The sequence below is a fragment of the Phyllobates terribilis genome, unplaced genomic scaffold (assembly GCF_046119375.1).
Source record: "Phyllobates terribilis strain yellow unplaced genomic scaffold, ASM4611937v1 Scaffold_11__3_contigs__length_659146591, whole genome shotgun sequence".
Lineage (NCBI taxonomy): Eukaryota > Metazoa > Chordata > Amphibia > Anura > Dendrobatidae > Phyllobates > Phyllobates terribilis.
The window spans coordinates 193,601,403-193,619,355 of NW_027362771.1; the positions used below are offsets into that span (position 1 = coordinate 193,601,403).

At 43.6% G+C, this 17,953-nt stretch overlaps 1 protein-coding gene across 1 annotated transcript in view; it reads right to left on the reverse strand.

The window, feature by feature from the left end:
* LOC141167241 (uncharacterized) overlaps positions 1 to 1,945 on the reverse strand; it is a 2,834-nt gene extending 889 nt beyond the window's left edge. Inside the window, exons 1-3 of the mRNA XM_073654682.1 lie at positions 1,652 to 1,945; positions 1,379 to 1,525; positions 1 to 213 (exon numbers count right to left, since the gene is read on the reverse strand). The exon at positions 1 to 213 is cut by the window's left edge and continues 10 nt beyond it. Coding sequence (XP_073510783.1) covers positions 1 to 213; positions 1,379 to 1,525; positions 1,652 to 1,689 — 398 coding nt within the window. The 5' untranslated portion in view covers positions 1,690 to 1,945. The remainder of the gene's footprint in view (positions 214 to 1,378; positions 1,526 to 1,651) is intronic.
* Between the last annotated feature and the right edge of the window lie 16,008 nt (positions 1,946 to 17,953).

Here is a 17,953-nt window from a genome sequence, read left to right on the forward strand (position 1 = left end):
TCGACAGCACCTATGCAGTTGGGGAAATTGGCCACAGTTTGAAAGCCTGCTGTGACCTGCAGCCAAGTCTCCTCGGTTGGGGAATGCATCACAATGGGCTGCAACTTCTGCCAGATGACGGTACATGTGCACCTCACAATTTGGGAAATGGTGGATTTACCCACCCTAAATTGGAGGTGCAGTGATGTATAGCTCTCTCCTGTGGCCAAAAACCTGAAAAGGAAAAATATAAAATTAGAAAAGACACAAAAAGAAATACAAGACAACATTATAATCCCACAATAGTAATTAGTATAGAAAAAAAAATTAGACTAAAATAGTTTACAGCACTGAGTGCATGTCTTGTAGTTTTGGTTGGACATTTGAAAGGTGTTTTTTTTTTGTTTTTACTTTTTTTTGATAGGTAGTTCTCATATATGTAGTCACTTGTCATTGGCTGTGTTTGCCTCCATTGTTTGCTCATCAACAGGTCACACATCAATTCTATTCAGTGACCTTATCACTATCCCCTTGCTATGACCCAGCTAATCTTATGTACAGGAAAACATTATAGACACATAGGAGCCATCACCAGAGGATGACTCACCAAGGTAAACCTGAAGGGAGGGGTGGTCTGTTGGGCCCATTCATGAGTGGTGGAACTAATGATGCCAGTTTGAAAACATAAGGAGTGGATAATTGTCCACTCCAGATTTTTTATTTTCAATTTGACAATGTTGTAAGGAATACAACAAATTAAATTTTTCATGTTCCTATGTGATTATTAATAACAAAACGGACAAGTTTAGGGCTCTTTCACACGTCTGTTTCTCCAGTACGAGTGGTGGCAGAGACAACAGACTTAATGATTGTTATTTCATTCTTAATTTTACATGTGGGGCCACACTACTAACCCCCTCATCATGATCCCTTATGTTGCTGATCAAAGCGCCGGCATAGAACCATGATTAAGGCAGCGGTCAGCAAGGACTTGGTGAATAGTGATAATTGTACCGCTGACTCACAGAAGTCTGTCCATGTGATCCAGGTGCGGTGCATGTAACGCACACTGTGCTATGATATTTCCAGTACTTATGGTGCTGGAGATATCTGTACGTGTGAAACCAGCCATATAGTCAGTATTCCATCAGTATTTTTAGTTAAAAGTGTGAGTCAAAACCAGGAGTGGATGATAAATGCAGAATTGGTGATGGGTTTCTATTTAATTTCTCGCATTGTTCCTCACTTGGTTTTGTATCCAACTCCACAGCAAATATACTGGGCGAATACTGAGAAAATATTTGGGGAGGTGACAGCATATGTTGATTAAGCTTTATAAAATATTAATATATAAAATATATACATACATGTAGACATAGATTTAAAATGTTCAACTTACCGCAAGGTGATGAGCAGCCTTTCCTCAGCAGAGATGGCCCTCCTCATTATGGTGTCTGTATAGTCGAGGTCGGGAGCAAGAAGACCCAGCAGCCGATCAAAGGCAGCAATTGTGAGCCGACAAAATTTTTGAATTTTTTCTGGATATCTGTAAAATTCAAAAAAAATATTAGGTTCACACCGATTAAAATATATTATTTGACAAAAAAAATCATTTAAAATATAAATTAGGTACACACGGATGACGAGATCCTTTTTTCCCCATATATCTTACCTCCTTAAATCCTGGTACAACACATTGAAGTGCCCCATCTCCGGCCCGCTCCTGCACAATAGGGTGCACCCACAGCTTTTTGGGTCTTCTCCTCGTCCTCCTAGACCGCTCCTATGGGAGAATAATAGGTTAGTGCACACTACATGCAATAAACGAAACCTTCTACTTAAATTTATCTTACCTGATCGCTGTAGTGATGCATGAGATTTATTGCAGTTGCCAGCAGAACGAACAAATATGGTTTACTGAGACGCAGGGGCTGCAGTTCTTGTGGCATCCTGAATACTTCCAAAATGGTGAAAAGGGGTTGTACTAGGAAATGACATCAAATTGTCCTTTTTTTTTGTTTTTTTTTTTCACTAACTTTATTTGTCTTCAAAAACGCTTCCAAAACGCATCTAAAACCGCGTGAAAAACGCATGGAAAACCGCGCCAAAAACGCACAAAAACCACGCCAATAATCCGCATGCGTTTTTCTGCCAGGGAGATGCAGAAATGGTCAGGAAATTTTCTGCTTCATTTCTGCATCGTGTGCACATACCCTAAAGCTGCAATGGCTCTGTGATAGGGTTCATTTAGACTGGTGTATAGCCATCATCTAACTCGGACGAGTGCTATCCGATGTTTTCTCGGATAGCACTTTCTCCAATGCCGAGTCGGAATTAGAAAAAAAATTGCTGCATGCTGCAATTAGCAGCGTATCTCGGATGGCACGCACCCATACAAGTACTAGTTCAAAACATTGGACTGCACTCGGATGAGTGCAGTATGATTACTGTGATCCCCGGCAATTACTTTCTCCATCTCCTCCACACCTGTGCTGCGATTCTCTCATGCGAGAGTATCAGAGGATACGTGCATAACATTCAACTCACGCTGGCAATAGAGTTTGAGCCAAGTGTCATTAGTATATCGCATCCGATGCTCTTGCATCGGATACCATACGCTGATGTGACCTCGGCCATAAAGATGTTTGCGCTCATGGTAGTCCAATTGTGTGAAGACTTCTCATTAGCCGAAGGCTGCCCATCTTACCTACAAGGAATAAAAAGACTATTCTATCTGAATGTTAAATGACTGCTGATTTTGCTGAGTGCCATAGCACTGTGCATTGATTGGGATATCGTGGAGGTTAAGTCATGGATTAACCCCTTAATAACATCTGAGGTACTAATACGCGTCTGTGCCCTGGGACTTAAGAGCCAGACCCGTATTAGTACGTCATGGCGATCGCGCACGCACACAGGCTGTGCGGGCGCGATCACCGCCGGGTGTCAGCTGATTGTCACAGCTGACACCCGGTACTATGTGCAGGGAGCGGTCCTGCACCGCTCCCAGCACATTAACCCCCGCGAAGCTGCGATCGAAGTCGATCGAAGTCGATCGCGGCATTGCGGGGGCAAGGGGAGGTGATCGGCGATACTCACCTCCTCTTCCGGCTTCCAGCGCAGTCTGCAAAGGCTTCCCGGGTGTTGCCATGACGACCCGATGTCGTCATGACAACATCCGGGTCACCAGAGAGCAGGAAGATTGCTTGGGCATGCGCAGTGCATCTCCAAGCAATCTTCACACTGTGCACTTCTGACAGCCTTCATGGCATAGGGATGGTGCTTCATTCCTGTGCCATGCAGGCGATCAGAAAAAAAAAAGTGAAAGTCCCAGAGTGGGACAAAGTAATAAAGTGTATAAACTGTGTGAAAGGGGAAAAAAAAAAAAAAAAGTGCAAAAATATTATAAAAAAATAAAAAAAATAATACACCAAAAATAAAAATATAATGTACCCATCAATAAATATTATTATAAAAAAAATAAAAAAAAAACAATAAAAGTACACATATTTGGTATCGCCGCGTCCGGAACAACCTGACCTATAAAACTGTCCCACTAGTTAACCCCTTCAGTGAACACGGTAAAAAAATAAAAAAAAAAACGAAGCAAAAGACAATGCTTTATCACCATACCGCCAAACAAAAAGTGGAATAACACGCGATCAAAAAGACGCATATAAATAAAAATGATACCGCTGAAAACGACATCTCGTCCCGCAAAAAACAAGCCACCATACAGCTCCATCAGCCGAAAAATAAAAAAGTTATAGCTCTCAGAATAAAGCGATGCTAAAAAATATTTTTTTCTATAAAATAGCTTTTATTGTGTATAAGCGCCAAAACATAGAAAAATGATACAAATGTGGTACCGCTGTAAACGTACTGACCCAAAGAATAAAGCTACCTCATCAATTTTACCACACGCAGAACAGAATAATAAAAAAAAAAAAAAACAATTCCTGAATTGTTGGTTTTTGTTTATTCTGCCTCCCAAAAATCGGAATAGAAAGTGATCAAAAAATGTCACGTGCCTGAAAATGGCACCAATAACAACGTCAAGTCATCCCGCAAGAAACGAGTCGTCACATGACTGTCTGCCAAAATCTGGAAAAATTATAGCTCTCAAAATATGGCGATGCAAAAACTAGATTTTACAAAAAATGCGTCTTTTAGTGTGTGACAGCTGTCAGTCATAAAAACCCCATATGATTCTGGCATTGCTGTAATCACACCGACCCGAAGAATAAAGTCGTCTAATCACTTATACCGCACAAGGAACGGCGTCAAAAATAAACTCTTGGGTTAGGATTGGGCTAGGGTTAGGGCTGGGTTTGGGGCTAGGGTTGTGCTGGGGCTAGGGTTGTGCTGGGGCTAGGGTTGTGCTGGGGCTAGAGTTGTGCTGGGGCTAGGGTTGTGCTAGGGCTAGGGTTGTGCTAGGGCTAGGGTTGTGCTAGGGTTGGGCTGGGGTTGGGATTTTTTTCAAAAGTAAGAAAAAAAGATGACGATATGGCGACTAGTGTTGAGAGCAAGTGCTCGCTACTTGAGTTTGCATCGGGTGCTCTGGTATGCATTGAATATCGTGGGTATTTGAGTGACATGCTCGAGTCTCTGCCCCATATGCTTCGCGGCCAAAAAACTTTACGGGGATTGCCTGCCATGCACGAGCGATCCCCACATGTTTTTTTTTGGGTGTCTAATAACCGTGAAACATGCGGAGCAGGGACTCGAGCATGTCACTCGAGCACACGCTGTACATGGTGCATACCTGAGTACCCGATGCAAACTCAAGTAGCGAGCACTTGCGCTCAAGAATAATGACAACTTATTCAATATGATGACCTAATGTAAACAAATTCTGTGCCGTACCTCTGTGTTCAAAATGTTCACTATACACCTTAATAAAATCCTTGAGGGGTATAGTTTCCAAAATGGGGACACTTGTGGGGGAGCTCCACTGTTTAGGCACATCACGGGCTCTCCAAACGCGACATGGTGTCCGCTAACAAATTGAATGGAAAATCGGCTCAAATTGTTAGCGGACGCCATGTTGCGTTTGGAGAGCCCCTGTGTGCCCAAACATTGGAGCTCCCCCACAAGTGACCCCATTTTGGAAACTAGACCCCCCAATGCACCTATCTAGATGCATAGTGAGCACTTGGAACCCCCAGGTGCTTCACAAATTGATTCGTAAAAATGAAAAAGTGAAAAAAAAAACACTTTTTCATTTTTATGAATCAATTTGTGAAGCACCTGGGGTTCCAAGTGCTCACTATGAATCTAGATAGGTGCCTTGGGGGGTCTAGTTTCCAAAATGGGGTCACTTGTGGGGGAGCTCCAATGTTTGGGCACACAGGGACTCTCCAAATGCAATGTGGTGTTCGCTAACAATTTGAGCCGATTTTCCATTCAATTTGCTAGCGGCTCAATTTGTTAGCGGATATCATGTTGCATTTGGAGAGTCCCTGTGTGCCCAAACATTGGAGCTCCCCCACAAGTGACCCCATTTTGGAAACTAGACCACCCAAGGCACCTATCTAGATGCATAGTGAGCACTTGGAACCCCAGGTGCTTCACAAATTGATTCATAAAAATGAAAAAGTGTTTTTTTTTTCACTTTTTCATTTTTACGAATCAATTTGTGAAGCACCTGGGGGTTTCAAGTGCTCACTATGCATCTAGAAAGGTGCCTTGGGGGGTCTAGTTTCCAAAATGGGGTCACTTGTGGGGGAGCTCCAAAGTTTGGGTACAGAGGGGCTCTCCAAACGCAATGTGGTGTCCGCTAACAATTTGAGCCGATTTTCCATTCAATTTGCTAGCGGATACCATGTTGTATTTAGAGAGTCCCTGTGTGTCCAAACATTGGAGCTCCCCCACAAGTGACCCCATTTTGGAAACTAGACCCCCCAAGGCACCTATCTAGATGCATAGTGAGCACTTGGAACCCCTAGGTGCTTCACAAATTGATTCGTAAAAATGAAAAAGTGTTTTTTTTTTCACTTTTTCATTTTTACGAATCAATTTGTGAAGCACCTGGGGGTTCCAAGTGCTCACTATGCATCTATAAAGGTGCGTTGGGGGGTCTAGTTTCTAAAATGGGGTCACTTGTGGGGGAGCTCCAAAGTTTGGGCACACAGGGGCTCTCCAAACACAACATGGCGTCCGCTAATTATTCAAGCAAATTTTACAATCAAAAAGTCAAATGGCGCTCCTTCCCTTCCGAGCCCTGCCGTGCGCCCAAACAGTGTTTTTTCCCCAAATATTGGGTATCTGCGTGCCCAGGGGAAATTGCACAACAAATTTTGGGGTCCATTTTTTCTTGTTACCCCTGTGAAAATAAAAAAAATTGGGTCTAAAGTAACATTTTTGTGAAAAAAGTTAAATGTTCATTTTTTTCTTCCACATTCAAAAAATTCCTGTGAAGCACTTGAAGGGTTAATAAAGTTCTTGAATGTGGTTTTGAGCAGCTTGAGGGGTGCAGTTTTTAGAATGGTGTCACTTTTGGTATTTTCTGTCAAAAAGACCTCTCCAAGTGACTTCAAATGTGATGTGGTCCCTAAAAAAATGGTTTTGTAAATTTTGTTGGAAAAATGAGAAATCGCTGGTCAACTTTTAACCCTTATAGCTCCCTAACAAAAAAAAATTTTGGTTCCAAAATTGCGCTGATGTAAAGTTGACATGTGGGAAATGTTACTTATTAACTCTTTTGTGTGACATATCGCTCTGATTTCAGGGCTTAAAAATTCAAATTTTGAAAATTGCAAAATTTTCAAAATTTTCGCCAAATTTCCGTTTTTTTCACAAATAAACGCAAGTGATATCGAAGAAATTTTTCCACAATCATGAAGTACAATATGTCATGAAAAAACAGTCTCAGAATCAGGGGGATCCGTTGAAGGGTTCCAGAGTAATTACCTCATAAAGTGACAGTGGTCAGAATTGTAAAAATTGGCCCGGTCATTAACGTGCAAACCACCCGCGGGGCTTAAGGGGTTAAAGGGGTTTACCCACAAACAAAAGTTCATTTTAATCAATAAATCTTTGAATAATAATAACTTCCACAATTTAATGTATTTAAATAAAATTTTCCTGTGCTGAGATAATCTTATAAATGTTCCCCTGTGTAATGGCTGTGTCTGACCGTGTACGTAACACGGTCTGATCATACCACATCTCCTGGGCAGGGGAGGATGCAAAAGAGTATACAGACATTTCAGCAGGGAATTGTCGCTGATTCTTTCTTTGAAGTAAAGCATTGTTTAAAAGCAGGCAGGGAAATGTTTTACCTCACAGAAAGAATCAGCTGTGATCATGTGCTGTAATATTTGTATAGTCTTTTGCTTCTTCCCCTGCCCAAGAGATGTGCTATGATCAGACAGTGTTCTATACACGATCAGACACAGCCATTACACAGTAGCACAGCAGGGACACATTTATAAGATTATCTCAGCACAGCGACATTTTATTTAAACACATCCAATTGTGGAAATTATTATTATTCCAAGGAGTATGGATTAAAATCATCTTTAGTTCGTGGGAAAACCCCTTTAATAAAAAAAATGTTGCAGCGAACTACACATACTACCCATACCCTCTCCATCCTTTGAAAATTGGGAGATTATTTTTTAGGATTAATTATATTATTGATCAACTACAGTGCTATCGATCAATGAAAAAGATTAATACATTTGAAAGTTGAATTTGTAAGAACATAAAAGTGAGGTTGCATCCTTCTTAAGAAAATATCTATGTGTGTAGAATTTTTGGGCAATTATAATGGATTACTAACACTGGCGTATAATACAGAGAAGTGCAATGCGAGAAAATCTCGCATTTCTCTCTGTACAATGTTATTCAATGAGAAACACAAAAGCCCACATATGGAGATTCAAAATAGGGTGGTATGGGTAAGTAACCACTCACACCCCATATATGTAGCCAACTTGAACAGAATATAATAAACCAGGAGAAAGACAAGTATAATGGCATACAAAAGTTTATTATAATTTCATATTAAAAGTCCATATATAAATAAGACAGTAAGGTGCTGACAAACAGATCCAAAAAGCAAAAATAATAAGTCGTGAGATAGAGCAAAATAAAAAATAATAATGTGACACTTAATGTATAGAGGGCACAAATACCATAATCCTGCACAATGTTTCTATTGCTGCAGTGTGTATCAAATGCATAATAGGGGTAACTCAGCCCAAAGTATCACACCTAGCTAGGGACAGATGAGGGCCAATATCTACCAGAAAAGGGCTGCCTCAAAGAGTGTGACACTTATTATATGGGGAGTACATATACCACAGTCCTGCGCAGTTGCATCATTATTCCAATAAATATCAAGTACATGGTAAAAGTAAACTCACCCCAAGGTCTCGCGTCTCGCCTCTTGATAAAGCACCCACGAAACGCGCGTTGCGGCAGCCTCTCTTGACAGACACTGGCCCTCCCTTGTCTCTAGTCACGTGTGATACTCTTATTTTTGCTTTTTGGATCTGTTTGTCAGCACCTTACTGTCTTATTTATATATGGACTTTTAATATGAAATTCTAATAAACTTTTGTATGCCATTATACTTGTCTTTCTCCTGGTTTATTAATGTTATTCAATGCAGTATGCTCTGATTGGCAGCGTATTTTGCACAGCACACACCCATTCAAGTCAATGGGTGCGGACTGATTTGTTATGTGAATAGTGTTTTACGTCTTATATATATATATTGTGTCGTGATATATTTTGGTGTGATGTATTATGACGTAGAATATGATAAGTGTTGATGTATAATATGCAAAATGTATTGTAATGCAGGATGTGATAGAGAAAGGTATAATATAAGTATTGTTAGCATAGTGTGTAGTGTAAGTTCTGCCCAGCAACAAACAACAGGGTGAGAAGCAGTTAGGTGTTGAAATTAGCCCACAGGGGAAGAGCTTAGTGATAAGAATAAGACTGTGGTTCCTGGAGAGTGCTAGATAGAGCTTGGAGAGTAACAAGTGTGTAGTGCTGCCAAGTGGTGATCCACAGTTAGAAGAGACTGGAGCGAGGAATAGTGAGGGATCCTAAAGAGAGATGCTGACGAGACTGAGAGACCTTCCAGAAGGCGTTATCAGATAAGATGCCGAGTCACGATAAATCCGAAAGCTTGCTAGTGCAGAAGGTAATGGACCTAAAAAGGACTGAGAGCGTAGAAGGACTAGTGGTGGCCCCGAGCGGTGGATCTAAGGCATCCATAGCGATAGGATGCAGAACTGCTGAGTGAGAGGGGAGAAGCTCGCTGATCAGGACTGTGGCCTAGAAGCTGGATTCTGGTGATGTAGAGATGAAACAGATAAGCTTAAGAGCCCTGGAGTAGCCTACAAAAAAAGGATACAGTGGGAATGAAAAGCTTCTTACTGTGAAGGAAAAATGCTTAAGACTGTGTACCCCTTGTACATAACACTGATCAAGTTCAGTAAAGTCCTCATGTTTGAAAGGAAGTCTCCTTTATTAATCTGTGGAATTTGTGGTCCTCACCAGCCTACACCATTGGCTGGAGGCGGCCTGCACAGGCATAAGGCCTACACAACACTAACACCAACACCCAGCTAGGACCCACTCTTTCAAGTAGTGTGCCGGGGCGCGACAGGAGAATACTGGTGCTCCCGCCCTGTGCCGCGTTACATGTGTAAAACATCCGACTGCACTCGGATTTCACTACAGTAGAAATAGTATAATTATGACTGACACTTCTTCCTTTACAGCCAACCCAGTAGATTTCCAAAAATTAGCGGCAGACACCAGCGAAGTGGCATCAATTTCACTACAGTAGAAATGATAGAATTATGAAAGACAACTCTTCCACTACAAGCAACCCAGCAGATGGAGACCCAATCAGGATTTTCCACATTTCCAAAAATTACTGGCATACACCAGCAAAGTGGCATCAATTTCACGACAGTAGAAATTGTAGAATTAGGAACGACACCTCTTTCACTACAGCCAACACAGTAGATGGAGACTCAATCAGGAGTGTTCACATTTGAAAAAATTTGGGCCTAAAACCACCAAAGTGGCATCAATTTCACTAGAGTATAAGTAGTATAATGGGGACTGACACCTCTTCCACTAAAGCCAACCAAGCAGCTGGAGACCCAACCAGGAGTGTTCACAGTAAAAAATTAGGGCCTAAAACCTGCAGCAGCAGCAAGAGCAGGAACAGAAGCCATATCACAGACTGCAGTTACGAGACATCAATGCAGCACACTAAAAACTACAACTTCGGCTAGTCTGTACAGTCTGCGATTGGGGTGCAAAAGTCCTTGGAGATCCATGACTTGTTCATCTTAATGAAAGTTAAGCAGTCTACACTTTCAGGGAACAACCAGCTGCGCTTATCCATCAGGACACCACCGGCAGCGCTGAAGACATGTTCTAAGAGAACGCTGGCTGCCGGGCATTATAAAACCTCCAAAGGCAAGACAGGCGCGCTCAGGCCATTCATCCATTTTTGAAGACCAAAATGTAAAAGGGTCTAAATCCTCCCTGATGGTATTCGTATTGAGCTGTAGATACTTCCGCATCATCCTCTCCAGTCATTCACCATATGTCAGACTTGTACTCTGTTGTGCTGGTGCTGGAGCTGTTGTAAAAAATGTGTGAAAGGACTCACAGAAATAGCTTCTGCCACTTACAGAGCTGCTGCTGCTAATGTTTTTGCATTAATGAACTGAAGTGCCGGAGATTGAAAGTCTACAGCAGCGATGCACACTGTGTGCCTCACTGTTATCTTGGGGAAAAAAAACATTCTTAAGTTTGCTTAAAAGCTTGTTTCGAAACGCCAGCATTAGCGGATCCCTTTCCAGGGTGGGAAGCATCTGGCAAAATTTACTCTTATAACGTGGATCTAACAGAGTGGAAACCCAGTAGTCATCATTATGTCGAATCATAACTATATGGGGATCATGTTGCAGATAGTGCAGGAAGAAGTCACTCATATGTCGGGCTCTTCCAGGAGGTCAAAAGACAGGCTATATTGATGGCTGGGTAACACTGATGCTTGTTTCCTCCACCCCCTCCCGCCAAAACAGATCAGAGAGGGGATGATTATCTTCTTCATGTTCTGACTGTTGCTCGCCCATCAACTCTTCCTCCTCCATTAGTTCCTTGGCTCTTGCACCTTCTCTAACAGTTTGTCTGGTATCACAAATCTCCCTCGATTGCAGTAATCCACCGTCACTTGGCATCCGCCTGTGTGACGACAGTCTGGAACTTTGACACATTCTTATCCCTTCTGCATCCTCCTCTTCTTCTGGAACAACCATCTGCTGCCGCAGGCTATTCGAAGTCTGCTCCAGCATGTAGATGACCAGAATAGGGATGCTGATGATGACATCATCAGCGTTAACTATTTCAGTAGCTATTTCAAAACTGTGCAGAAGGGTGCCGAGGTCCTTAATATGTGCCCACTCCGTAAACGTCATATGCCCCACATCCGTACTGTGTTGGACCAGACTATACGACATAACAAACTGTGTCAGGGCTTGTTGCTGCTGCGACAGTCACTGCAACATGTGCAGAGTGAAATTCCACAGTGTCGGCGCATCGCATACCAACCTATTAACTGCCATGGACAAAGACCTCTGTATTGATGTAAGTCAATGACATGAGGCGTGAGAATGGCAGAAGTGAGCACACAGCTTCCATGCTTTCTGAAGCAGCTCATCCAGGCCGGGATAGTGGCGGAGAAATAGCTGTACCACCGGGTTGAGGACGTGAGCCATGCAGGGCACGTGTGTGAGCTCGCCTCGGCATACTGCCACCACCAGGTTGGCACCGTTACGTTATCGCACATGGCCTTCTCTGGCTCCAGGTTCAGCGGAGACAGCCATGGAGAGCTGTCCACAACTCTTCAGCTGTATGACTGCGATCACCAAGGCATAATCATTTTAAGACTGCCTGATTGCGGTGAGAACTGGCTGCGCTTTACGGAGGTGGTGTGGATTCGCTCTGCTCTGTTGGAACACATGTCTCATTAAGGCAGAGGTTGAGTGCGCAAGTGGAGACCCTAGAGGAGGCGGAGGAGGCAGAAGAGTGGAGGAAGTGTGAGATACAGAGGTTTTTTTCCTGCAAGCTTTGGGAATTCCAAGATTTGTGAAGCAGCCCCTTCCCCGCCTGGTCCCACAGCCACCAGTGTCACCCAGTGCCCAGTCAGCGACATGTAACGCCCTTGGTCAGGCTTACTTGTCCAGGTATCTGTGGTGAAATGCACCCTGGCAGACATAGATTTATTCACAGAAAGAGTGATGTTTTCTGCGACATTCTGGTTTAGTGCCAGCACAGCTTTCTTAGAGAAGCAATGGCCACAGGGCAACTGGTACTGGTGGACTGTGGCGGCCATCAGCTTTTGGAAACCGCCTGTATCTACCGGGCGGAAAGGCAGCATTTCTGTGGCTAACAGATTGGAGATGGTGGAGTTCAACCTCTTAGCTTTCTCACATGTAGGATGAAACAATCTTTTACGTGACCACAACTGCGGGACAGAGGGCTGGCTGCAGTGCTGAGAGAGGATGGAGTACAGTGAACCGGATAAACTGGTGGACTGTGAGTGAGGTGCAGGTGTAGATTTTATGGTGGATTGAGAAACATGTGGTGTGCTCGGTGAACCAAACACAGCAGGCATGTCTGCTTCCATTACAGCTGAGGGGCTCTCACTCAGCCTGACTGGAGCAGGTAAAGAACCGGAGATTCTGCGGTTAGAGACCTGCGTGACAATACTTGGCACGGTAACATAGGAGGAGGAAGATGCAGCAGATGCGGTTGATGGGGCAGCTGATGGTTGTTGAGGTCCGCTGGCCCACATTTCAGCGCAGTGAGATTGCCAGCGTAATGCATGTCGATTGTGCATGTGAACGTTCATGCATGTAGTAGTCAAATTATTGCATTTTTTCCCTCTACTGAGTTTTTTTCTGGCAAAGTCTGCAGATAATGTGAGTTGGCTCATCTTTTGCGGTGTCAAAAAAGGCCCAGGCTAGGCAAGAAAAGGCCCAGGCTAGGCAAGCCTTGCCACCCCTGCAAGCTGCAGTCCCGTGACCGCTGCTGGCCACAGCCACAGTTGTGGCTAAGGATGCAGTGTTGCTCATGCTTGCATCACTCCGTGTTTGCGCCGTAGGGTGAAATGTAACCTTCTCATCTTCCTCCTCTTCCTCCTCAAATGAGCTACTCGGCTGCGTGACTCTGGGTTAACACCAAGAAGGATCTTCAATCTCATCATCATCCAATGTGTTATCCCATTCCTTGCCCTCAGAGTGACCCTTATCCTCTTGTTGCCCTGAACAGTACAGTCCGCATGAGCCTCAGGTATCTGAGTCTCATCAGGATCACCTACCTCGCCAGTAGTTAACGTCTGGTGATGAGGGTCAGGAACCTGCTCAGACCCTACTTCGTCCTCCCCCCGAATCCAACCTAAAAACATTTTTGGTGTCGGTGCAGATGCTTTCCTTTCTTGACTCTGTGAATGTTTGGAGTACACTTCTGATGCCCATGGTATAGAATGGGTGAACAGTTCAACAAACTCGCCCATCTGTGGTTCGCTACAGTGAGTTGGGCAGTTGGACAATTGTGACATGGGGAGAAGCAAGGGTAATTGGGGTGACACCTCTGTGGACTGTACTGTGTGTGATGTTGAGGTTGATGAAGAAGAGGAGAGGCCACTTGAAGCAGAGCTCTTTCTGGCTCTTATCAACAAGGCATATCGCTGTGCCACTGCCAAAGAAAGGGAGTGGAGTAGCCCGTCCAGTAACAGAAGTTGTCAGTTGTCTTCAGATAGGACATGGCGGTGTTGGTTCACTAGTGCTTTCACTAACATTACCACCTACCCCACGTATACCTTGAACACCAAGCCTATTCTCCCTTCGTCCACGACCTCTCTTTTCCCACTCATGTTTCTCAGATACTGTGGTAGGAGCACGCTATTAGCAAAGCAAAATTCGATTTTCTCCTCTGCAACAGCTCTGCACACATATGAATTTCAGCTGTACTACATGACAAGGTAAGATATGGCTTGATATATAACGTTAGGAACAGAAGAAAGTATTTTTGTAGTGTGAATGAAGCCTGTATAACATAGAAGATATTCTCCAAACTATTTCAAACTGAGATGTCCCCTGCTGTATAACATTAGAAACAGAAGAAAGTATTTTTTTTTACTTTGGATGAGGCCTGTATAACATAGGAGATATTCTCCAAACTATTTCAAACTGAGATGTCCCTGGCTGTATAACGTTAGGAACAGAAAAAAGTATTTTTTTTACTGTGGATGAGGCCTGTATAACATGGAATATATGCTCCAAGATATTTCAAACTGATATCTAGCCTGCTATATCACGTTAGTCACAGCAAAAATAGATTTTTTTTACTCTGCATGAGCTCTGAATACAGCTGAATTTTACCGCCACAAAAGGACTAGGTGGCTTATGGCAGACTATGACGTTTGTCACAGAAAAAAATATTTTGTGGACTCTGTCTAGCAACAGAAAAAATATATATATAGTTTTTACTCTGAAAACAGCTGAAGTTCAACGCCACTAAAGTACTTGGTGGCTTATAGAAGATTGTATCACGTTTGCGACACTACAAAATACTTTGTGGGCTCTGGCTAGCAAAAGAAAAAAAATATTTTTTTTACTGTGGATATAGCTGAATTTCACCCACAAAAAATAACAAAGTGGGCTACTATAGCTTGCACTATCACATTAGCAAATGAAAATAAAACGTTTTTTGTGCTCTGCACTCAGAAGCTCTGCAGAGTCTGCATACAGCAGAATTTCAACCCCACAAAATCAAAAGGTGGGCTACTGGGGCTGGCTTGCTTGCTTGCTGTATCACATTGGCAAGTGAAAAAATAGATTGAAGGGATACTGATGCATACAGCACAATACAAGCAGTGCACAACACAGTTCTATGCCATGGGCCCTTCCCTTCTGTTTTTGTCTGAACCTGAGTAATTGCACAAGAAAAAACATAGTGCTGCAAGGTTGATTTCACAGGTACACAACAGACTTCTTATTTAAACTATCTGATTTGCAAACAACCGCCTATCTATCTAACTAATATCTCTCATTAAACAGGCGCACACTCAGCAGCAGCGTCTATGAGCAGTGACATGCATAAAATGGCGCTGAGGGAACATGTGCCCTCTTTATATAGAGAGGAAATGCAATTTCAGCAGCCAATGGCAGAAGGCCTAGTGTCTGAACAGTGTGGATGCTTCCTGCACTCTGATTGGCTAGCCACGAATTGCATAGTTAAAGTTACAGGCAAAAAAAAAAAAAGATTATAAGCACACCGCTCTTCTCACCTCTCCCCAGCCCCTCCACTCATCACACACATCCCCCCCGCTCATCATACACAAGCACTATGCTAGTCAAACTGTTAAAAACAATAGTTGCACTGCAATACTTTTCCCACCCTTATTCGCCAAACATTACTGATTTTCCAGAATTTAAGTAAAAATGCTTGTTTTTCCGATCACAAATCCGAATGTGCCATATTTGTGCCGAATTCAACTTTTGCAATCGGATTCTGAACATATTCGCTCATCACTACTCGTTGTGGCCACGTGACATGTCATGTTCTTAATCATACTATAGCCCCAGTCTTAGGAATGAGGTTCACACTGGGGTTGCTTTTATAATGTAGGTCTATGTAGCTTTGTTCTGACACTCCATAGACTTGCATCATGAAAGAAAATTCCGGATCACCCCTAGACCCTAGTGCGAGTTAGCAAATCAGAATAGAAGTTATGTGAGTGAGAATAGGACAGGAGCGGTTTTACACTACATTAGACACACATTTCCACAAGTTTAGCTAATAAAATAATTATTTTTAATGTTTCTTTAAAGCTCACCTATCACTAAATTTTTTATTATTTAAATTAAATACAGATATGATAACATTTATCATTTGACCAAAACATTATAAACAAGGCATATACCAAGTGGGAGAAAAACTCCCTGTCTTGGAACCAGCCTCCACTCAACTGAGCCGACTTCAGCTGAAGTAGCAGCCAGGGAGGGGATTTCCCCCTTCTCTGCTGACGTCACTCTCCCATGATGCAGTCCATCAAGGAAAGTGAACGCAGTCTGCCGATCATTCTGAGCCCAGGCACTGTGACTGAACTGGATGTGCTCAGACCAGCCTGCAGAAGTGGGTATGAGCTGTGCTCCATAACTCACCAGGCAGTGAGCTGGAGACTGCTCTTGTGTTTCCTCCTTCACTTCCCGGTTCCCTTGCTCACACTGTCAAGCAATGAAGCCTCAAGTAGTGATTGTTTGTGCCCCTCCCCCACTGTCAACACAAGCACCTTGAAAGGAGAAAGATGTTGCCAGCAACAGAAACTAAACGCTGATAGAAGATATGTGCCAGAAAAGAAGGGTGCTATTTACTTCATATGGTCAGTGTATGTATTATTGTGTGTACATGTGAGATGTGTCTGCATATATGTGAAAAGTGCATGCAGGAGTGTATGGTGAATGTGAGAACTGTTTGTAAACATATATGCAGTGTGTGTGTGTGTATATATATGCACCATGTGTATATATGTGTGCAGTGCAAGTGTATATATATATATGCAGTGTGTGTGTATATATATGCACCATGTGTATATATGTGTGCAGTGCAAGTGTATATATATATGCAGTGTGTGTGTATATATATATGCACCATGTGTATATATGTGTGCAGTGCAAGTATTGGTAATTATCCAGACACAATAAAGGAGTGGTTCCGCAGGTGGGGACCACAGACCACATCTCAGTACCAATACTTTCTGACTGATGTTTTGGTCACTTTTGAATGTTGGTTGTGCTTTCACACTCGTGGTAGCATGAGACGGACTCTACAACCCACAGAAGTTGCTCAGGTAGTGCAGCTCATCCAGGATGGCACATCAATGCGAGCTGTGGCAAGAAGGTTTGATGTGTCTGTCAGCATAGTGTCCAGAGGCTGGAGGTGCTACCAGGAGACAGGCCAGTACACCAGGAGACGTTGAGGGGGTCGTAGGAGGGCAAAAACCCAGTAGCAGGACCGCTACCTCCGCCTTTGTGCAAGGAGGAGCACTGCCAGAGCCCTGCAAAATGACCTCCAGAAGTCCACAAATGTGCATGTGTCTGCGCAAACGGTTAGAAACCGACTCCATGAGGGTGGTATGAGGGCCCGACGTCCACAGATGGGGGTTGTGCTCACAGCCCAACACTGTGCAGGACGCTTGGCATTTGCCACAGAACACCAGGATTGGCAAGTAGCCACTGGCGCCCTGTGCTCTTCACAGATGAAAGCAGGTTCACACTGAGCACATGTGACAGACGTGACAGAGTCTGGAGACGCCGTGGAGAGTGATCTGCTGCCTGCAACATCCTTCAGCATGACCGGTTTGGCAGTGGGGCAGTAATGGTGTGAGGTGGCATTTCTTTGGAGGGCCGCACAGCCCTCCATGTGTTCGCCAGAGGTAGCTTGACTGCCTTTAGGTACATTAGGTACCTCAGACCCCTTGTGAGACCATATGCTGGTGCGGTTGGCCCTGGGTTCCTCCTAATGCAGGACAATGCCAGACCTCATGTGGCTGGAGTGTGTCAGCAGTTCCTGCAAGATGAAGGCATTGAAGCTATGGACTGGCCCGCCCATTCCCCAGACCTGAATCCGATTGAGCACATCTGGGACATCATGTCTCGCTCCATCCACCAACGTCACGTTGCACCACAGACTGTCCAGGAGTTGGCGGATGCTTTAGTCCAGCTCTGGGAGGAGATCCCACAGGAGACCATCTGCAACCTCATCAGGAGCATGCCCAGGCGTTGTAGGGAGGTCATACAGGCACGTGGAGGCCACACACAATACTGAGCCTCATTTTGACTTGTTTTAAGGACATTGCATCAAAGTTGGGTCAGCCTGTAGTGTGTTTTTCCACTTTAATTTTGGGGGTGACTCCAAATCC